Source organism: Xiphophorus couchianus, chromosome 22 (genome assembly GCF_001444195.1).
Source record: "Xiphophorus couchianus chromosome 22, X_couchianus-1.0, whole genome shotgun sequence".
NCBI classification, from domain to species: domain Eukaryota; kingdom Metazoa; phylum Chordata; class Actinopteri; order Cyprinodontiformes; family Poeciliidae; genus Xiphophorus; species Xiphophorus couchianus.
Window position 1 is genome coordinate 26,029,939 of NC_040249.1, and position 22,954 is coordinate 26,052,892.

Genomic DNA, 22,954 nt, shown 5'->3' on the forward strand with positions numbered 1-22,954 from the left:
TAACTTCTCAACCTTACTCTTTATATCAATAAAAATGTCATCTGAAGATGCTCAACGCGGCCAATAGGAGGCAGTATTGACACCTAAAGCCCGTTTTCTTCCCACAATCCACCGCGGTCCGCCACATTTGTTGCTCTGAGTGTCAAACCCAAGGTGAGTTATTCTTTGGAAGCTCAAACTACTATTAAAATATGCATGGTTTCATCTTGTATATGACTTGTTTGTGTTCCGTGTCCACTTAATTAAGGGTTGTAGCGGTACAATTAACAGCTGTGTGTCTGAAAGTACATTTAAAATAAGTCTTTAGAAGGCGACGCTTTAGCATTTTTAGCATGTTTAGCTTTGACTGCAAGGCATTTTTTTTAAATTTAACAAACGTTTAATTGTTACTTGAGGATAATTTGTAACTTATTGATATTGTTGGTTGAGTTGTTAGAGATGTCTAAAATATCTCCGAGTTTTTAGGCTTGAAATTGTCGGAGCTAGCTGTTGCTAACACCGTCGTTAGCTGCAGCTACTTCCATATAATCACTGCCTGATTTAAACTCCTCCGGTGGCTATTTATCCTTTATTTCTGTTTCACTGGCCAGATATTAATTTCCTTTTTTATTGTATTTTCTTATTGCATTGTTTAAAGAAGATGGAAAATGTCTGCAGTTTTTATAAAGATGTTTTTAATTGTGAAGCAGTAGCAGGCATTGTAAGGTCACCCTGCGCTCTAAAGTGAGTCCCTTTGCTGTTTTTTTGTGCAATTTACTGATATATATATATATATATATATATATAAACCCCAGTCGTCTAAGGGTGGCCAAACGCAACTTTTAGATGTCTTTTTGCTTCAGCACACCTGGTTCCAATATCAGCTCATTAGCATGCTTTCCTAGCCTTTCTCCTGTATGGTAGGAAAGCAGTTTAGTCATTTAATTTCAGATCACTGCTTTACATGGTAGCAGTTTTCTCAAAACCTGGCTTAAAGAAGGCCCGTTTATTTAACTTACAAGCAACAAAAATCGTTCATGTTTGAACATGGGCGGTGGTTCCACTCACACTTTATTCAGATTACAGTTCAGCAAAAACCTGTTGTCTGTTTTCAAGAAAAGGTGACACATTTATATTTTTATTTTGAATATTTAAATACATATATATTTAATTAAAGCTTATTCTGCCTAGTTTTTTAATCCTTTTTGTAAATTAAGTACGACTGTTAGTTTTAACTTGCCCTTTTACCCTTGGATTTGCAATGCAACACAAGGATTCAGGTTTTGTTCTCCACATTTTGCTTCAGCGGTGTGATTTGAGTCGTCTGTTTCCTCCAGATGTCGCTGCATCGGCTGTTCCAGCTGTCCTCTCTGCTGCGCTCCGCCGTGAGCCTCACCCTTCGCAGGAACGTCGGCATCTCTGCGGTGGTCTTCAACAAGGCCAAGGAGCTCGACCCCATCCAGAAGCTCTTCCTGGACAAGATCCGGGACTACAGCGGCAAGAGCAAGTCAGTCAATTTTAGTTTTTCTTCTGTTCTTGTTCACCCCAAACACTCGGTGGTAGCATGAGGAGTTGGAAGTTGAGCTCGTGTAACGGCGTCCCGTTGCCTCGGCTCCCCCAGGACCACCGGCGGCATCGTGGACGCGGGGCCCGAGTACCAGAAGAACATGACCGAGGAAGTAGCCAAACTCCAGAGGCTATACGGAGGAGGAGACCTCAACAAGTTTCCAGACTTCAAATTCACTGGTTGGTTCTCCTTTTTTTTTTTTTTTCTCAGATCAGCAAATGTAGTTTTTAAATCAGTCCCAGAATCTAGGATGTCTGCGTCTCTTCCTGAAGGACAGACCAACCCAGACAGAGCGGCGTAGCTTGTAGTTATTTATGAAATGGCTAAAGTATGGAAGTTTAAGTCAAAGTTCCTCCACCAAGAAGCCTTGATTTATTCCTCTGATTAACTAAAGTGCTTCATTGTGTCCCTGGAGGGCAAATATGGAGCAGCCAGCAGTTTATCCCCACAATTAATTTCAGCTAATAAAAATAGCAGCAGCCTTGGTGAGACGGGGGAGCGAGTTCTTTATGACGTGGCTTTTTTTTTTCTTTTTTGCTTAGACGCTGTTTCACACTTTCCCTTTCATGAATATTTATGCCTCTGAAGAGACGCGCTGTCATTTTTCTTCTTTGTCCGCGTCTAAAAATAGCAAAGATGGTGACAGAGGAAGATGACTTGTGTTGGATTCAGATCCAGGAGGCTTTTTTTTTTCCCTCTCGCTCAGCTTCAGGCTTACATTGTTGCTTTTTAGAATCAGTTTTGACAGTTTGTGTTGTAGCTGGTGTTTAATGCCTTTTTTTTTTTTTTTAACCCTACAGAGGCGAAACTCGACGAAGGCGCCAAGTGAAGGACGTCCATGTTGTAAATCTCCTACATGTCTCAAATATGTTGTATTTAATAAAAGAGTGGAGCGAAAAATGAGGATCTGGATTTTATTTTACGCAAGTTGTAAATGGTAAATAATTTTGGGACCCATCAAAAACCTGCTGATTTTTTTTTTTTTTTTTTTTTTCAGATCACAATATCAGAAATGTTATTTTTAAATGTTTAGCCACAAAGTTTGGTGTTTTATTGGTTTTATGTTACAAATAAAAATGTAAAAGGTGTGACAGTCCCCCTGAATCAGTTTATTCTTTTAATTGTGCCTTATGTTTTTGCTAAAACAAGCCTGCAAAGTCTCTGAACATCAGATTTCACTGATTATCATTTGGATTTACATCTGGACTTTGACTAGGCCATTCTAATTCTTACAGTTCTTGTGATCTGAATTATCTCAGTGTAGCTCTGGCTGTATGTTTATGGTTGCTCTGTTTAAATATTAAACCAAAGCATAATGCTGCCGTTTCCACGGGGATGTTGTGTTTTTAACATCTCCACATGTTCTTAGGTCTTTGTTTTGTTTACATAACAGCTGGATTGTAGCTGAGATTAAATCGCACACAGGTGCTTTATGTAAGAATTTGCTAAAGATGCAACATTTCAGATTTGAAACCATCTATTTCCCTTAGACTTCACTCTTACCCATTGCTTTGTGTTAGTATATCTCAAAGACATTTGTTGTTTTTTAATGTGACAAAAAGGAAAAAAGTAAATTCCTGGGTGAAACCCAGAAATGTGAATGCAAAGTCTTGGGAAAACATTATAAATGTTTTGTGTTGGATTCCGGTTTTATTTCATGACCTGATCCTAGAGATTTACTTCTAATTTCCCATTCAGTGTATGGATTACGTCTCGGTCTCGGTTTGCAGTGAAATGTAGTTCTTATTATCTGAAACTGACTGAATTACAGTGAGCCAAATGTCTGGTGACCTAGATAGAAATTGGCTGTCACTCTGAATTAGTCTTGAGAGTGCCACATGATGACAAGGTCAGGGATGCATTTAAAGTCTCTCCAGGATGACTGTTTGAAGCCTAAAATAGCAGCGGAAATGCTGTTTTTATTCGACCCGCTGCTTAAAATTTTAGGCTGGCGTTGCCACGTTTTGAGATCGATCTCAGGAGGCTCCAGATGAAAAGCATGAGCAGGTCCGGCGCTCGTCTAGAATCACTTGAAAGATTCATATGTAGTTTTGCTCTCTGAGCTGCTGGTGCTCTTTTATTATTTTACGCCTCTGCGAATGTACAGGAAAATGAAGAGGAGATGATAGAAAAAGAGAAAAACTTTTATTGATTCATTCAAATAAAACTCTGTATAGTCATCCACACGTCATTCGATAAACAGTGGCACGAGAATAGATAGATATGTATAAAGACAGAAAAGTAAGGCAAGTTTGTTTACAAAAAAGCGTGATCCCGAGATCGATATGACTGTGAAATTAAAAAGGCACAAGGTTTACTGTAGATAATTTATGTATACATTTATCAAAGAAGACCATGCAGGCACATCAGGACGGAAGGGGGTTGGTCTCAAGTTGAACGAGTCAAACTTATTCCTCCTGGTTTTACTAAGATCATGATATGGGAATTTTAATGGTGTTTGGGCCTGAGACAGAAGACAAAATACTGACTGGAGGTAAGCTGTATTTAAGTCTGAGTTGTCTGGAAACAACTGAAATAGTTCAGTATGGCTTCAGAAGATTCCCCTTAGATTCAGTTTCTAAAACAGAAATAAAAGTCACTTGAATTAAACATCAGTCTTTGGTTTAAAAAAAAAACAAAACAGTCAAGTCAGAGGATCACTTTCGAGATGTAACCAGCAGGGGGCAGCAGAGCACCACAGCGCTGCTTTAAGTCCCGTAAGAAAAGAGGATTTTGATGGGCAAAAGTGAACAGCACAAAAAGCAAGATGTAATCAAAGATCAAAATCAAAACAAAGCCAGGATCGAGTTTGGTGTTTGCTGGAAGATCAAAAGCGGGGAAATGGATCTGAATCCATTGTTGGCACCTCATCACAGGAGGGGGGATTTATTCTCCGTCGAAGGAGAGCCATCTTCTCAGAGCATGAACGATTGAGTGTGTTTGAAATCCTGGGGCTGACGGATAGAAGCAAAACATAATTCATGTCTGAGTGATCAGAATCTAAAGAAGAGGAGCAGTAGACGGGGAGGACACTTACTTCTTGGGGTGGGGGGACGTAGTTGACGTTGGACCTGAAAGACAAAGCCAACGTGAGGACAGCAGACAGCTGCGTTCTGACTCATACTATACATACATCGTACAAGGAACAGAGCGAAAGGCACCTCTGAGTCAAGATTTAATGGAGCACAACGAAGAGCGTAATAGATAGAAACCACAATCTGCTATTTTGTACCTCCAAACAAACCCTTCTCTGTTTTTAATGCTTCTTTTGTGGTAATTGAGTAGTTTTATTTAATTATAAAAATGTTCCAACTCTACATACAAGTTAAATCAGTTAAATCTATTGGAGAAACCACCTGTTTTCAGCCTGTAAATGATTCCATTTGTAAGTAACCATAGTGGCACAGAGGTGAAAGTTTTAAATTTCTTAAAATGTAGGTCGGATACGTGGTAATAATGCACGTGGAGTGTCTGAGCAAAAGCAGAATAAAACATAATCAGGAAATTACAGACAAATGGCGTTTTAAATACGGCTTTCCATTCCAGGTAAGATACTGACTACCTACAGCTCTCACACGCTGCCCCGTTTTAAACAAAGATGTCTATTATCTTGTCAATCTGTCACATTCACTGCACACTTTAACTTTAATGAAGCAGGTAAATTTTTTAGTAGACTCATTAACATTTCTACCTGACTTTATAAATATTACATTTGTTATTTAATAATGTACAGATGCCAAAGTTGATGTGATGAATTATTCAGATTCGGTGATTGTTTAGACTTGAGGGAGTCTGGTTTTACATTATGACCCGAAGCTAAAGTCTCTCCTGAACTTTAGGGAAAATAATTAGATATTTCCGTCTTGAACGTTGGACTGAAATGATGAGAACGGAGGTTATTTCTCTTCCACTGCAGGATGTTTCTGCCTCTTCCGTGTGTTCAATATGCAGCCAGCTTGCAGGACCAGAGGAAACAAAGAAACGACTCCAACAGTAAAAGAAATCAGCTTAGCAGCAAGTAATTAACACCTTATCTCGTTAGTTTAATCCAAACAAAACGGCCATGGCCACGATTTATTTCCCCAGCGGAGAGACGGAGAGGGGGAGGACGTTTCTCGACGGCGTTCAGCCGTTTCCTGGAGTCGGTGCCGGTAATGAGATTTAAACTCTTCTGGCTGTAAATTTGTCCTCGTGTTTCACTCACGTGTCGTCCGCTCTGTGTAGGGTTTGGCTGCTGATGTGGGCCGCGCCGTGACACTGGGAGATCCAAAACGACCTGCGGGGTATCAGGTTGGCGGCTTTAACAAGAGCGGGCTCGTGTTGCACAGCAAACCATGCGGGAGTTTTGGAGGCAAGTCGTTCGCGGAAAGGTGTAGGGATGCGGGTTCACGCACCCGTCGGGTTCAAACAACTACGATCTTTAGCATTTTTACATCTAGACTAAAAATTGCAGCCTACTGGTGATGAAAACCCAACATTCAGTTTCTCTGAAAGTCATAACACTGCATCAAATGGAAAACATGGTTACTTTTGCACGTATTTGTGCATAAGTGTGGCGAAGAGCTTGTTTGCCTCTCTCCTTTTAACCAACAAAAAGTTTTCCTTTCACTAAACCTCCCATTAATCCCCTTCCATATTGTAGTTTGGGTTCAGCCAGTTACATTTTTTTTTCTTTGAAATCTGAGAAAGTGAGCTTGGAAGTTTTCAGTTGCTGAAAACCAAAACCATTACAATGCATTCTTGCAACTGAGATCATTTATTAGTAAGACAATTGAAATAGTTAGGAGTAGGTATGATGAGAGCATGTTAAGAAGCAGATAGTTAAAAAAGAAAAAAAAAAATCAGTTAATAGTGTTATGAGATGTAAATTCATTCAGAATAGTCATAGCTGTGAGTAACGCTCTGACTGCTGTTGAGCTTAGGTAAGACATTTACCATTTATAATTACTCCACAAAACCACTCTTAATCCTATTGAGTTAATGGAGACAGGAACTCTCCCCTGTAGTTTTCTCATCTAAAGGATGTTGCATAGTTGGACCATCTGCAGGTGTGAAGCGCAGAGACACTAGAACACATTAGATCCTGCAGCTCCGGTCACTCAGATCATCTCGGTGTGTTTTTGCAGTAAAGGTGACCCCAACTGTTTGGATCTGGCACTTTTTTTTTTTTTTTCTTTACTTTTGCACCACTGTTCTTTCTGCCCTTTGGATGTTCAAGTCGCCATGAGTAATTGCGTGCGTGTCGGCTGCTCAGTGCGATATCCCACCGATGTAATCCCAAGATAACAATAGAGACAGATTAAATAAAACAAAGATGAATACAGTTTGACCTTTTCATTCGTAGACAGATAATGACATCAGTTTTTCTGTGCAGATAGCTCCCGGTGGACTTAGCAGCATAATACTGTGATGTGAACACTCCTAAAGCCTTTAGTTGTCAAAGACGATGAATAAGCTGGATATTTTACTTCTCCAGTCTTGTTTTGTGATCTTTTTTTTTTTCTTTAATGGAAAAAAAGTTGATTTAACCAGGGTTTATTTCTGTTCTCTTCAGGTTTTCCACACAGGAAGTGCGTTGATGCTGCATGGCCTCCATCATATTTGTGAGATGTAAGGATACATATCATGCAAACCTGATCTTTCTAATCTTTACATACATTCTTTTTCCTCAAAGAGATTTTGTAGATCAAGTACAAGGACTCCTTGCCTCAGAGTTAAATTAGATTTTTCTTTGAAGATGTTTTGAATATAATTACTAGGCTATGGGAGCATTAATATTTTAATCTATGTCTGATATGCATGGACGAAAGTTGACATCTTCTACAAAACGGTTTCTGTGGCGCTACAATAATGAGCAATTCAGACTAAAAGTGAATCATTTATAAGTATATGTCTATCCCAGCACCGGCTCCGTCTTCCGTGTCCAGGATCCACTGATTTGGCAGGACAATTATCAATATTTTAAAAGTACATGAAAGCCAAGTGGAATCATGTTAATAAAAATGTCACATCCTGCCTTTTTTTTTGGTTTGAATTCTGTTTCTGTAAACACGTTGGACCACAGGAGGAAAGAGAGACAAATTTGCTGTAGATTGTTTGGTAGAGATGTTTTTAATCCTGCAGAAATTGAAGGGAGATTATCCCCATTTCTGTACTGAAACATGTGTTCTGAACTTTTAGATTCATTTTTTTCAAAAGAGTATTAAAAATGGTAAAGCAGCAGTCACATTGAAGTATTATGGATATATGATTTTGTGTTGTTCCTTTTTGTCTGCTTCCAGAACGCGAGGAAGATGTCCTGGTCCATTCGGTGAATGTCAGTCTGTATGATTTGTAAGATTTGATCCTTTTCTTTATACTTAACAAAATGTGTTTATTTGTCAAGGTGAAACGTCCGAGGGGTTTTGATTGGGTCCAGTGACCAAAACGGAGCCTTTTGTTGTGTTTAGAACAGGAAGGCCGAACATTTTTGCAGGGAAAGCTAATCGTCTCTGCAGGTTTTCCATGAGAACTAACCGGTAAGTAGTTGTCAGTTTGAGATTTTCTTCAAATACAAGAGGTAAATAATTACATTTATTTGGTATACCAGACTTTGAGGTGACGTATGAGAAAAGTTCTTACCTCCCTCTGTGTCCTTCTAGATGAGTCGTAGCCATGGTAAAAAATAAAAAATAAAAAATTACCAATCAACATCATGTTAATAAATACAAAACTTCTATCTGCTGTTGGAGAAGACGCCTACGAGTCAACAAGCCGTTACGATGCAACAGCATCCCGCCGCAGCCACACACCACCAGCAGCAGGAAGACCACCACCACGGATCCCAGGATGACGGTCATGTTCACGTCCTCTACAAAACCAGAGAGACTTGAATTTTAGTCGGGGGAAACAGCCGGAGACCGTTACAGAGCAACCTTACCTATGGTCATGGGCTTGGCCTCACACATTTTGGGCGACCCCACGCCGTTGGACGCCAGGCAGCTGTAGCGACCGCTGTCCTCTTTGGTGACCGCTTTGAACTCCTGCAGAAAAGCAAAACTTCAACTAGGAATCCAGAAAATGAACTACCTGGCAAAACTATATGTTACAGCCACAATGGATTTTACATAGTCATGTTTGAATCAAGTTTGTCTAACATTTTAGACCAAAAATAGTAAAAGAAAGTAAAGCAGAATGCCGCCGCTCACATTCTCACTAAAACCAGAAGCATGGAGCGGTTCTAAGATCCTTACCCTGGCTCCCTGTAGGTAATACACTTTAAAATACTTTTACCACCGAAATACATTAAAGATTTGTTGCGTCAACCTTCCAGACTCAGGTTGTGGCCTGCTCTGCATGCCGATAAGCAGGAACAAACTTCCAGAAGATGTAACCCTGAGTTCCTTTAGAGTAGAAACTCGTCTGTTTCACGTGGTTTTAATGACGTAAAGCACTCCGAACTGCCTTGTTGCTGAACTGTGCTGCACAAATAAACTTGGACTCGGTTTGAAATGATGAAGCAAAAAGAGGTTCTATAAAGTACTGACTTAGATGGGCTGAATTTGAAAACATTTAAAATCCTGCATACGATAAACTGTCTTTAACCTCCGTTTAATAAGATACGGCTTTGAAGGAGACGGTTACAAACGCTCGAGCTGCCTTCTGTTTCTCCCCTAATCTGCATGCCGCCTCACCAGTATTCCCGTGTGGGAGTTGATTAGATAGGTCGCGTTGGCGTGACGGGGCTTGCTGATTGGCTTGTTGTCCTTGAACCAGGAGTACGTGGCGGGCGGGACGCTCTGTTGGTCCCGACAGCGCAGCTGGACCGCCGAGCCCGTCACGGCCGAGGCGGGGACTTCGCATGTGGGGGTTTGCGGGGGCACTGGGTGACAAAGTGAGGAAGAGTGAGCCAGAACTTTGGTTTGTCCAAAAACAAACAAACAAAAAAAGCACGGTTCACGTTTCTTCCTTACCCAAGACGTTGAGGGTCACATTGGTCTCGCCCAGGCTGACCGTGTCCAGGGACGCGCTGATCTCGCAGCGGTACTCCCCGGCGTCCTCCTGGGTCACTCTGTGCAGGGTCACCGTCGCCCCGTCGATGGTGGCTCGGCCTTCGAAGGGACCTGGGAGGAATGTCGGAAGGTCTTGAATGGCTGAGAGCGTCGCAGGCGTTAGAGAAATGCTTACCAATTTTTTTTTTTTTTTTTCCCCACAGTGGCAAATTCAGCTGCAGTTGACTTACTCAGAGCTGGTTATAAACTAAAAACAAGTGAAGTGAAATTGAACTGAAGGGATGTTTTCTCAGAGAATCCCAACTAAAGCGTCCAACTAAAATCGAAACCTAAAGTGACAAGGCTGCAGTTCTAGAGGTTATGAAACTGAGAACAGGACGGAGGATTTGGACCAAACTGCCTTGGACTAGGAGTCAGATAAAGTGACTAAAAAAATAAAATAATGAAACTGGTGTCAAACATTTGTGCTGCTGTCATTTAAAAAAATGTAATACATGTTTACAGAGGTCATTAGAGATCAAGAGGCCAGTGCACTGTTATCAAAATCCTGCTAATTTGATGGCAGGCAACTTTGACGACCTGTAAACATTGATCTTTAAAATTACAGAAACATTTTTGCTGCACCAATAACATTTAATTCGAAGAAGGTGGAGGGGCCGACTTCACTCAGGTTGATTTTTGTGATTGTTGCCATTTAAAATGACAGATTCTTCTTTTTCAGCTTGATCGTACAAAAAGTTAAACCTGCTGCACATAACCTTCCCCCAGAAAAGATGGGATTTTAAATTAAAGTGCCTGAAGAGTTAATGTACAAATAATAGAAAAAAATCATAATGTTCATTCAAGTTACCATGGAGTTAAAATCCAAATGCTACAGGTTAGCATTACACACGCTTTCATCTCGCAGGTTTGGCTTTCAAGAGACATCATGAAACGGGAAGCTAATGGGATTGGTCAAATTTGAAGAAAAGTTGGGAATGATGAGTGGATTTGCATTAATGATCCCAACTTAACTTCCCAGTCGGTGTGACGCATCGTCTTGGAGGGCAGATCTTCCATCTACCAACCACCAGTCGTCATGGTTTTAGCATTCAGAGCTGAAGCTCAAATAAACGTGCTTCTTCTGCTCTCGAAAACACACAGGTGAGGGAATAACAAGCTGGTTCTTTATCAGGGAAGAAACTGTCACAGCTACCATCAAGCAAACGACACCACAAAAAGAAAGGCCACTCTCTGCGTGTTTCTATCGTCCCAGAGAAAAACTGCGTCCTTAATGAAGCAAGAGCCACAACTGGCTAATTAACCGGGGGAGGCAGCAGTAGGTCAAAGACAATCATTAACAGGGTCTGCCTGGTGAGAGTGTGTGTTCATTACAATTCAGCCTCAAAGGTGAGAGGTTAAACTTCTACCACACCACTGACATTCATCAGTCAGGTGCATCTTAACAAATTAAGAGTATGAAACTTGATGATTATATCAGCTTATCTGATGTGTGGATGGGATTAAAACAAACCTCTGAAGCGTCCGTCGAAGTAAACGAAGGAGACTTCTTTTGCCTTCTTCTTCCACTCGATGCGCGGGTTCGGGTCTGTCTCCGTGTGGAACCGGCACGACAGCTCTGCGTCTGAAAGGCGGGAGAGCGTGACCAATCAGGGGCCTCCTCCACGGCGGCAAAGGATCAGTAGCATTTTAATGGCCTGATCTATTTATAGCCGCCTGGTTTACTGTCGTGAAGAAAGCAGACAGAGGCGTTTTCTTCGCTTGTTTTTCCCCCCTGTCCTCACCTGAGAACTCCTCCACCTCCACCTTAGGTCTGTTGGTTGACACGGTTACGGGAACCGAAGGGGAACCTGGAGGAAGAACAAAAATGCAGGAGTAAGAAATTAATCAAAATTCAACCAATCTCAGAAAACAAAATACAAAAAGCTCTGATTTTTGGGGGGCTAAATCAGAGCTTTAACCCAAAGCTCTTACCAAAACCTGACCAAAGACCCAAAGGTAAACAAACCAGGAGGCTACAAACTAATATCAGTACAAAAAGCTGACTGATAGTCACATCTTCTCCCAAACCAGGCTTCTTTTTTCTCCTGTTGGTTTACTCAACATAACGTGCGTAACATGGATGCAGAGTTCAGTTTAGAGCTGGGTCACTTGGGCAATTCCCACCATCTTGCAACAATAAAGAGAACATTTACACTAAGTGAAGCACTGGATCATATTTCTGATGAAACTAAGGCGAAGGAAACAAAGTGGCATCGTGATTCCGATGAGCAGGTTTCTGAGGATGATGAGCAACTTAAGGAAGCTGCTACAAAGGTCATCAGAATAACCCATGGGGTCATAAGGTTCAGTATGAGAAGGATTGTGACATGAAAACATGTTTTTATTTGTTCGTGCCATTGCCACTGAAGGCCTCTCTACATCGGTAGAGATATTTTCAGAGCAACAGTCTCCTGAACTAAACTGAAGGCATGAAATTTCAACAATGTTAGACAATCTGAAACACTAAAGTGACCAAAAAAACTGAACTGTGACTGGCCTAACATCAGATTGAACTTGATGGAATGACTGTCAATGGTGTTGAATGTTTTCCACTGGCAGTTAAAGTGGTGACCACACTCATTGCTGAATGTCAATCGGCTGGAAACCTGCTGATTCTTAAAAACTGGTTAAACTGTGATTTTACTAAAGTACAATATCATCTGTGCAGAACGATAAAAGACCAATAAGCAATTTTACCCTGGTGAGTAACGGAGGTTTTTTCCTACCATTGTTCTTACAAATGACAAATCTAAATTTATAAATAACCAAGAGGCCTTTATTCAGTGGACCAGTTTCCTGTTAGTCTATGACTTCCTGAGCTGGCTCCACTGTTGCTCTGCTATACATGCAGAATTGCTTACCACTAAGTTTGTAACTTAGTTACTAAGTTAGTAGTCCTGTTAAGCTGCCTCAAGTTAAAGCATGTGGGACCGAGGCAGAAAGAGACCATCTAGAGGGAACTATGCATTTATTTGAGGCAAAATTAGGAGCCAGGCCGATGAGCTGCTCCACATTTATGAAAGGCGTTCACAGGCTTTAAGATCCAACTGGCAGATGAGGTTTTTGACTTTGTACACTTGGAACGACAGCTGTTTTCTGCTGTTTTATTACACTCTTCCTACCTTTTGGCTCAACTTTCCCTGCTTTCTTTAGCATCGCCTCTCTGTATGCAAGCAGCCTATTGTTCCCCAGCTTTGGTGCAGAACAGAAAGAAAGGGACTGGGATCTCTCAGGTTCAAGTCCTGGGAGCTGGCTGGTACAGGAAAAGGAAGTTCTCCTGACAACTTTATCTATATGAAGCAACAAGGTTATTCAATTTTCAAGCTTCCCTTCAGTTTTATGATAGTCATTAAAGACAAAGTTGACAGCTTTCAGTTTGGTTGGCCCAGTCAATAAAGTGCTGTGCTTGTGGGTTCAAACCCCGGATGGGGAAATCTTCAACTACAGTCTGTGTAAAAATGTACTACAGCAAGAGGTATACATGTTGCCACAGGAGTGGTAAATTGGTTTAACTTCCTATATAGATCGAACCCTTTACTTTGGCTTTCAAACTGTCTTAGCAGACAGACAGGCATCTGTTGAGCAGGTTGTTTGGTACAGTCAGTAAAGTGCTGTGCTTTGACTCTGGTGATTGTGAGTTCAAACCCCAAACATGCAACCTCCAAGCATAAAGTGTGTGTGTGAAAATATCTAGATGTGTCAAGGTCAGGTGGAGCCAGGATACCAGGGGAGTGCTGGAATGTTTCAACTTTAATTTTCTTTCTAAACCTTCGCTGTAGATTTCCAACAGTCTTAAGAGACAAACAGGCAACTGCTCAGCACGTTGTTTAGCGCCGTCAGTAAAGAATCCAGAAAGAACGTGTCTTTTGTCAACTAATGGCACCATTGACATCAGAAAAATAAATGCGCTATGAGACACTTCCAAAGCGTGGAAGACGGTGTGGTCTACATGTTATGGCATCAGACCTCAGATACAAAGGATGTGGGTTCAAATCCTGAACTTGGTCTATTAATAAAGTAGATCTACGTGATTAATTTGGGATTTTTAGATTAAAACCCACAGACTTTGTGATAATCAGTCAAACTTAAGGCCAATTTCTGCCTAAATGTCTTTTTTTTACCATTCTATTTTGTCACTCCAAGAATGCACCGATTTCAAAGTTTTTTGCTGATACTGCCGATTTTCCTTTTTTGCTGCTTTTTAAGCAAAAACTCAAAAAAAGGAATATCGGCAGTATCAGCAAAAAACTTTGAAATCGGTGCATTCCCAGAGTGACAAAATAGAATGGTAAAAAAAAAGATATTTAGGCAGAAATTGGCCTTAAGTTTGACTGATTATCATGACGTTTGTGGATTTTAATCTAAAAATCCCAAATTAATCATGTAGATCTACTTTATTAATAGACCAAGTTCAGGATTTGAACCCACATCCTTTGTATCTGAGGTCTGATGCCTTAACCTGTGGACCACATGACCTTCTACACTTTGCAAGTTTCTCGTGGTGCATTTGTCTTTTCAGATGTCAGCATTGACTGGAAGAGGCTGACAAAATAGACATTCTTTCCAGGATTTGAACCCTTGTCCTTCACACTTGGTGTCTGGTGCCATAACCTGTGGACCACATGATCCTGTACACTCCTGAAATTTCTTGTAGCACATTTATTTTTTCTGCTGTCAATGGTGACTGAATGAGGCTGACAGAATAGACATTCTTTCCAGAATTTGAACCATTTTGAACCATAATATATGAAACATGGAGCAACTTATTAGATGTGCAAAGATAGTTTTTGTGATGCCATTCATCAAAATGTAATGTTACTGGTTTTCTCAATTGTTTACTGGGTGGTGTTTTCATGACTGTGTAGTTTTGTGTCTTTATGATATAAAGCACGATGAACTGTCTTGTTGCTGAAATGTGATATACAAACAATCTTGAATGATAATTAAAACTCTGAAGAGCCTGTTTGTGTGCAGAGCATCTAATTAAATCAGTCAATCCAGGTGTGGTGGTGCAGGTAGTCACACCTTTAAACTGAGAGTCGTTAGTTAAACCTGTCACTCAATGAGCAGTGGAACTACCCAGAAAGTCATTCATCTGTCACTTGTTACATGAAGATCTAAACACCTCAACATATGTCATTAAAAGTGTGAACGATCATGTGGTCAACAGGTTAAAGCGTCAGACATCAAGTACAAAGGTCAAGGGTTCAAATCCTGGAAAGAATGTCTATTTTGTCATCCTCTTCCAGTCATTGCTGACACCTGAAAAGATACATGCAACACGAGAAACTTGTAAAGCGTAGAAGGTCATGTGGTCCACAGGTTAAAGCATCAGCCATCAAGTACGAAGGACAAGGGTTCAAATTCTGGAAAGAATGTCTATTTTGTTAGCCTCTTTCAGTCATTATTGACAGCAGAAAAGATAAATGTCCTGCGAGAAATGTCTACAGTGTATAAGATCATGTGGTCCACAGGTTATGGCATCAGACACAAAGGTCAAGGGTTCAAATCCTGGAAAGAATGTCTATTTTGTCATCCTCTTCCAGTCATTGCTGACACCTGAAAAGATACATGCACCACGAGAAACTTGTAAAGCGTAGAAGGTCATGTGGTCCACAGGTTAAGGCATCAGACCTCAGATATAAAGGATGTGGGTTCAAATCCTGAACTTGGTCTATTAATAAAGTAGATCTACATGATTAATTTGGGATTTTTAGATTAAAACCCACAGACTTTGTGATAATCAGTCAAACTTAAGGCCAATTTCTGCCTAAATGTCTTTTTTTACCATTCTATTTTGTCACTCTGGGAATGCACCGATTTCAAAGTTTTTTGCTGATACTGCCGATTTTTCTTTTTTGCTGCTTTTTAAGCAAAAACTCAAAAAAAGGAATATCGGCAGTATCAGCAAAAAACTTTGAAATCGGTGCATTCCCAGAGTGACAAAATAGAATGGTAAAAAAAAAGATATTTAGGCAGAAATTGGCCTTAAGTTTGACTGATTATCATGACGTTTGTGGATTTTAATCTAAAAATCCCAAATTAATCATGTAGATCTACTTTATTAATAGACCAAGTTCAGGATTTGAACCCACATCCTTTGTATCTGAGGTCTGATGCCTTAACCTGTGGACCACATGACCTTCTACACTTTGCAAGTTTCTCGTGGTGCATTTATCTTTTCAGGTGTCAGCATTGACTGGAAGAGGCTGACAAAATAGATATTCTTTCCAGGATTTGAATCCTTGTCCTTCACACTTGGTGTCTGGTGCCATAACATGTGGACCACATGATCTTATACACTGCAGACATTTCTTGCAGGACATTTATCTTTTCTGCTGTCAATAGTGACTGAAAGAGGCTAACAAAATAGACATTCTTTCCAGAATTTGAACCCTTGTCCTTCGTACTTGATGGCTGATGCTTTAACCTGTGGACCACATGACCTTCTACGCTTTACAAGTTTCTCGTGTTGCATGTATCTTTTCAGGTGTCAGCAATGACTGGAAGAGGATGACAAAATAGACATTCTTTCCAGGATTTGAACCCTTGACCTTCATACTTGGTGTCTGATGCTTTAACCTGTTGACCACATGATCGTTCACACTTTTAATGACATATGTTGAGGTGTTTAGATCTTCATGTAACAAGTGACAGATGAATGACTTTCAGGGTAGTTTCACTGCTCATTGAGTGACAGGTTTAACTAACGACTCTCAGTTTAAAGGTGTGACTACCTGCACCACCACACCTGGATTGACTGATTTAATTAGATGCTCTGCACACAAACAGGCTCTTCAGAGTTTTAATTATCATTCAAGATTGTTTGTATATCATATTTCAGCAACAAGACAGTTCATAGTGCTTTATATCATAAAGACACAAAACTACACAGTCATGAAAACACCACCCAGTAAACAATTGAGAAAACCAGTAACATTACATTTTGATGAAAGGCATCACAAAAACTATCTTTGCACATCTAATAAGTTGCTCCATGTTTCATATATTATGGTTCAAAATGGTTCAAATTCTGGAAAGAATGTCTATTCTGTCAGCCTCGTTCAGTCACCATTGACAGCAGAAAAAATAAATGTGCTACAAGAAATTTCAGGAGTGTACAGGATCATGTGGTCCACAGGTTATGGCATCAGACACCAAGTATGAAGGTAAAGGGTTCAAATCCTGGAAAGAATGTCTATTTTGTCAGCCTCTTCCAGTCAGTACTGACACCTGAAAAGATAAATGCGCCACGAGAAACTTCCAAAGTGTAAAAGGTCATGTGGTCCACTGGTTAAGGCATCAGACCTCAGATACAAAGGATGTGGGTTCAAATCCTAATCTTTGTCCAATAATTAAGTGGATCTACATGATTAATTTGGGATTTTTAGATTAAAATCCACAAACGTCATGATAATCAGTCAAAATTAAGGCCAATTTCTGCCTAAATATCTTTTTTTTTTACCATTCTATTTTGTCACTCTGGGAATGCACCGATTTCAAAGTTTTTTGCTGATACTGCCGATATTCCTTTTTTTGAGTTTTTGCTTAAAAAGCAGCAAAAAAGGAAAATCGGCAGTATCAGCAAAAAACTTTGAAATCGGCGCATTCCTGGAGTGACAAAATAGAATGGTAAAAAAAAAGATATTTAGGCAGAAATTGGCCTTAAGTTTGACTGATTATCACAAAGTTTGTGGGTTTTAATCTAAAAATCCCAAATTAATCATGTAGATCTACTTTATTAATAGACCAAGATCAGGATTTGAACTCACATCCTTTGTATCTGAGGTCTGACGCCTTAACCTGTAGACCACATGACCTTCTACGCTTTATACGTTTCTCGTGGTGCATTTATCTTTTCAGGTGTCAGCATTGACTGGTAGAGGCTGACAAAATAGACATTCTTTCCAGGATTTGAACCCTCGTCGTTCATACTCGATGTCTGATGCCATAACCTGTAAACCACATGCTCTTATACACTGCAGACATTTTTCGTAGGACATTTATCTTTTCTGCTGTCAATGGTGCCTTTGACTGCAGTTGATAAAATGGGAGTTTCTTCCAAATTCTCACTGGGATTTGAACCCTTGTCTTTCACACTTGGTGTCTGATGCCATAACATGTAGACCACACCGTCTTCCACGCTTTGGAAGTGTCTCATAGCGCATTTATCTTTTCTGATGTCAATGGTGCCATCAGTTGACAAAACGCACGTTCTTTCTGGATTCTTTACTGACGGCGCTAAACAACGTGCTGAGCAGTTGCCTGTTTGCCTCTTAAGACTGTTGGAAATCTACAGCGAAGGTTTAGAAAGAAAATTAAAGTTGAAACATTCCAGCACTCCCCTGGCATCCTGGCTCCACCTGACCTTGACACATCTAGACATTTTCACACACACACACACTTTATGCTTGGAGGTTGAATTCACAATCACCAGATTCAAAGCACAGCACTTTACTGACTGTACCAAACAACCTGCTCAACAGATGCCTGTCTGTCTGCTAAGACAGTTTGAAAGCCAAAGTAAAGGGTTCGATCTATATAGGAAGTTAAACCAATTTACCACTCCTGTGGCAACATGTATACCTCTTGCTGTAGTACATTTTTACACAGACTGTAGTTGAAGATTTCCCCATCCGGGGTTTGAACCCACAAGCACAGCACTTTATTGACTGGGCCAACCAAACTGAAAGCTGTCAACTTTGTCTTTAATGACTATCATAAAACTGAAGGGAAGCTTGAAAATTGAATAACCTTGTTGCTTCATATAGATAAAGTTGTCAGGAGAACTTCCTTTTCCTGTACCAGCCAGCTCCCAGGACTTGAACCTGAGAGATCCCAGTCCCTTTCTTTCTGTTCTGCACCAAAGCTGGGGAACAATAGGCTGCTTGCATACAGAGAGGCGATGCTAAAGAAAGCAGGGAAAGTTGAGCCAAAAGGTAGGAAGAGTGTAATAAAACAGCAGAAAACAGCTGTCGTTCCAAGTGTACACAGTCAAAAACCTCATCTGCCAGTTGGATGTTAAAGCCTGTGAACGCCTTTCATAAATGTGGAGCAGCTCATCGGCCTGGCTCCTAATTTTCTGCAACGTTCCCTCTAGATGGTCTCTTTCCCCCCTCGGTCCGACATGCTTTAACTTGAGGCGGCTTAACGGGATTATTGTAACTTTGGCCCGTGTACCTCAACACCCTCAGGGAAGTGCGATCTCACCAAAGGAGGGGCGAGACGAGGAGGAAAGATGCAATCAGATTAAAAGGGGACAAGAATGAACGATCAAGGAGAGATGAGCGTCCCTAAGAATAGAATACAAATGGAATGAAGGAGAGCGAGTCGCACTGAATGGAGGAAGGGAGGAAGGCGGAGGGGGGACAGGGGACTTAAGACCTGCAGGAGCATGAATAAAAGAGCGAGTGGGACTGAAGGGGAAAGAAATGGTCTCTGACAGGAGGAAGGAGAAATAGGAGAAAGTCTTGTTGTACAATGTGAGAGCAGGCCTGGTGCCACCTTTGAGGAGAGTGTCTGAAAAAATGAAAACATAGCAGAGATGACAAAATGCCTGCACAGACACATTTGGAGAACAGGGAGAAAAGAGGCATTGCTTTGGATACCGACGACCTTTAGGTGTTGACTGACTGCTTCTCTTGGCTGCAGAGGAATCTGTCTGTTTTTCAGTCTTGGTCAGTGAACTTGACATCAAGTGATCACAGGTCAGATGTAATATATATCTGACCTTTCTAAATATCATTAAAGAATCAGATCCAATCGGCAGCATCCTGTCAGGGTGGGGCCACTGTTTGCATCCTAAACGACCCATGAAGAACTGAGGTGAGTTCAGGAAACAGGAAAAGAGACAGATACCCCCTAAGCCCAGTGTCTTGTGTCACCTTGGATCAAACAGATTCTTCCAACGAGAAAGATTCAGAAAGTTGTTTCAGCGGATCTTGATAAGTTATGCATGTGCGTCGCAGCGGGAGGTCCCTGGTGATTTACCGATATAGCATCAAACAGGGGCCTCTGTGGTAATTAAAAATGCTCCTGCACTGTGAGCGCGTGGCATTAGCGTGAACCAAACACGGCGACGGCTTATGAGCTCAGAGGGACAACAACGTCTTGGCCGAGCAGAAAATAGAAGGACGGCACACTCCGGGCTTGGCTCTTCGACTCTCGTTACGAGAGTCCGTACAGGGTGTTACGAAGACCAGGCTGGACGCTGGCAGGCCTGAGCCAGGGTCAGAAGCGTGGCGCGATGATAATTAAGGCACTTATTCAAATTAACCGGGAACAGATGAGAGAGGGAGGGAGACGGACCCAAAGGAAGTACCCTGTCTGGCTGTGCGATGGAGATAAAGTGGATGGCACGCGTTTTAAGGCTGCAGAGAAAAACAGGACGTGAACTCTACGCATTCACCCATGTGTGTGTGTGTGTGCGCTCCTGAACAAAGCCCGACTGTGTGAGCTCAACACAGGGAGCAACAGCTGTCTCAGGCAGGCACACCATGTGTGGGAGACAGAGATTGATATTTGGGATGGTGGCTCTCTTGCTACAAGGACACGCCCAGTCCTCCCTTGGTTTCGGCCGTGCGGCAGAAGACGAGGCCGAAAACCTACAGCTCTGAACTCTGCGGCCTGACAGGTGGCGAAATGTCACCGACACGGAGAAAAGTGTGCATCACTCACTCGCGCTTGTCTCCTCGTATCAGTCAAAGCATTTCCTCCTCCCTGGACGTCACCCCGGTTTCTCAAACAGGATAATCAGGAGGCATTCTGATTATCCTCTGTGTTTCAAATTACATTCTTATCTCCGCCTGCCTCGTTGCAAACCTTCCTGTCTCCGGGAAGTCTCTGAGGAAAACCGCTAGTTTGAAGTAGCTTTTCACTGACCTCATGCAAACATCTGCCCCTTCTCTTGCCAACACCTTTGGACGCCAGTACAAGTTCAGGGCCAAACCTCTAGGAGCCCAGCCCAGGCGCTCTAAAAAACAACACACTCTCTCTCAACCAGCAACAAACCTTTAAATTATAACTAAAACATCTGCCTAGATTTTAAAGATACAACCTAGTTGTGCATCTTTGCTTTACCAACTAATGCACATTGACAATAAAAACACAGCCAGGCAACAAAATACAGATTTTTACTTCAGGATTTTACAGGTTTTTAAAAGGTACGTTGAAGAACAAACTGCTAATTTAGTTAGGGTTGATGACATCACACGAGGGACAAGACAATCAGTTGGATTTAGTTAAGGTAAACAGGCAGCTTTAAAATAAACAAATAAAGTAGTAGAGTTAAGATTGAGTCGAGGTAGGGTTCCATGTTGCCTGTCTGAGCTGGAGTCTGACTCCGTTATGGATGCTGTCGTCGATGACGAGCTTGAAGCAGAACTTAAAGTGTTCGAAAAGAAAATTCTGTGTCCATCTGGCTGGTTGCCAAGGATACTCTCCATCTCCACCCATGAAAAGTGTGACTTTAAAGTCTCAGCTTACTATACTGCAAGTGAACTGAACAGCTGGCGACGATTGAGTGAATGAGTGGACTAAAGGGCTAACTGGTAGAATTGGGCTAATCTTACTATGTTTACAGCTGTAAATGCCATACAGAATAAACACAACCGCCTTTTAGGGAGATTTTGGCAAATAAAAAAAAAAAAATAGAAAAAAAAAAAAACAGAAAAAAAAAAACAAGAAAACATACTGAAAAGTCTGATGGCCGAATGTGCCTTTTGTGACGTCACCAGATGCATGTACACCTGAAAGCCTCGTTTCTTAAAAGGCAAATATTTTAAATAAATTTGCAGCAGAACAAATTTTTACAAACAAAATCTGACCATGACATGTTAGAAAGGTGACAAACTGTGTCTAAATTGAGTTTGATTGATTTTCCAGAAAAAAGTCTGGCCGGTAGCTTTAAAAATAGGATCCTAACCCCCAAAGCGTTAAACTAATTGGCTGAGTGTTTATCTTAATCCAGCCAATGAAACCATCATAAATAACAGGAACGGTTCGGCTGCTGAGAGAGCCAGCGCTCCCTTTACATGTATACTTCTGGTTTCCACTTACATTGCATGAGTAAAATAACAATAGGAAGATACAGGGACGTCCCCTCCATTGTCGTCCACAACTCTGGCTGAGTCTCGGCTTCCGTGGACGGCGCGGGGGACGCAGATCGTGGAGCCTCGGCGTTCTTCTCACACTTGTTCACAACTCTCCGATCGTTCATCCAGGATCCAGGGAATAAACTGCCGTCCAGACCGGAGGTAGGTGGGTGGGGGGGGGAAGGGGAAGGAGAAGGCGACCGGACTGCCCCGGCGGGGAGCTGCTTTTACAGCGGGAAGAGCGGGGCGCAGCGTGCCGGCGGCGGAGACGTCGGGCAGGGAATGGCGAGCATCGGTCACTGTCTCGGACGCGAATCAATGTTCCGTTTTTTTTTTTTCTTTCTTTCTAGTGCCGTGCTGTTTCGGCGCTGATTGAGATTGAGGTGGAGATGAGAGAGAGCGAGATAGAGAGGGAGAGAGAAAGCGAGAGAGAGAGAGAGGGGGGGGGGGGGGGGGGGGGGCGGCAGAGCGGCGGAGCGCTTAGAGCGCAGCGTCGTGTCCAAAGACGCGCACTGCACCGACGGGTGCTCCATCCTCACGCATGAACTTGATGTGGGTAAATGTTGGATAAAAATAGTCTACTCATTCAACTCTAATTTGCACAACTGTCGTATTTTTGATCGGTTAAAAAAAAAAAAACACACACACACAAAAGGAATCCACAAAAAACAAAAAACTAAAAATAAAAAAAGATCCCTTGACGTTTTTCACCACGTTACAGCCGCAAACCTTAATGTTATTGATTGGAATTTTACAAAGTAGAAAATAAATACCAGAAAAACTAAACCCACGTTCCTAACAGGACATAGTGGTTGTAGCATCAGGCTTCAACAGGGTCAGAGAAATTTCTTACTCTGCAAGAAGTAAAAACCCAAAATACCTGCAGTAGCTAAAAGCAGTTTTAAAGTAGCATTTATTTAAAATAAGGAATCTAAAAATCATGCTGTTTCTTCCTCATCACTTTGTGTTGGCCAGCTGCATGATCAAATACACAGATAGATAATAACAGATTTTAAGATACCCGACTTAAAATCGGAAAGATCCATAGATGTTGGCTTTAATGTCAATACAAAATATCTCACGATGGGCAAGGATTTAAAGAGGAGCAAACCTCATCCTTCGAAAAATTTACATTTTAGTAAAGGCTTCCAGAGGTCATCAATGGTCAAACAGCCATGAATTTATATTCACCGCTGGAAACTTTGTGAAATTCTTAGATTGCACCTGCACAAACAAAAACGTTTGACCCCAATTACGCAGCCTTTACTCAGGCCTGATGGTGT

At 41.4% G+C, this 22,954-nt stretch overlaps 2 protein-coding genes across 5 annotated transcripts; one reads left to right on the top strand and one right to left on the bottom strand.

Moving 5' to 3' along the window:
- Positions 1-17: 17 nt before the first annotated feature.
- atp5pf (ATP synthase peripheral stalk subunit F6) lies at positions 18-2,449 on the top strand. Its single transcript, XM_028006326.1, has 4 exons — positions 18-153; positions 1,317-1,486; positions 1,601-1,725; positions 2,347-2,449. Exons 2-4 carry the CDS (start codon positions 1,317-1,319, stop codon positions 2,373-2,375), a joined length of 324 nt encoding a protein of 107 aa, XP_027862127.1. The 5' UTR covers positions 18-153; the 3' UTR covers positions 2,376-2,449.
- A 1,223-nt stretch (positions 2,450-3,672) lies between these two features.
- Positions 3,673-22,084, bottom strand: jam2a (junctional adhesion molecule 2a). 4 transcript variants are annotated; one of them, XR_003594042.1, is made up of 10 exons: positions 21,637-22,084; positions 11,322-11,387; positions 11,051-11,161; positions 9,499-9,648; positions 9,220-9,407; positions 8,466-8,568; positions 8,289-8,396; positions 8,168-8,180; positions 4,584-5,822; positions 3,673-4,500 (listed from the first exon to the last, which is right to left on the bottom strand). XR_003594042.1 is itself a non-coding variant. In XM_028006318.1 (10 exons), the coding sequence occupies exons 1-10, from the start codon at positions 21,794-21,796 to the stop codon at positions 4,462-4,464; spliced, it is 972 nt and encodes a 323-aa protein (XP_027862119.1). In that variant the 5' UTR covers positions 21,797-22,083; the 3' UTR covers positions 3,673-4,461. The 4 variants fall into 4 exon arrangements, 2 of the variants coding, with proteins under 2 accessions (XP_027862119.1, XP_027862118.1); XR_003594041.1 differs by having other exon boundaries at positions 8,168-8,183; XM_028006318.1 differs by having other exon boundaries at positions 4,584-4,617; positions 21,637-22,083.
- Positions 22,085-22,954: the final 870 nt, after the last annotated feature.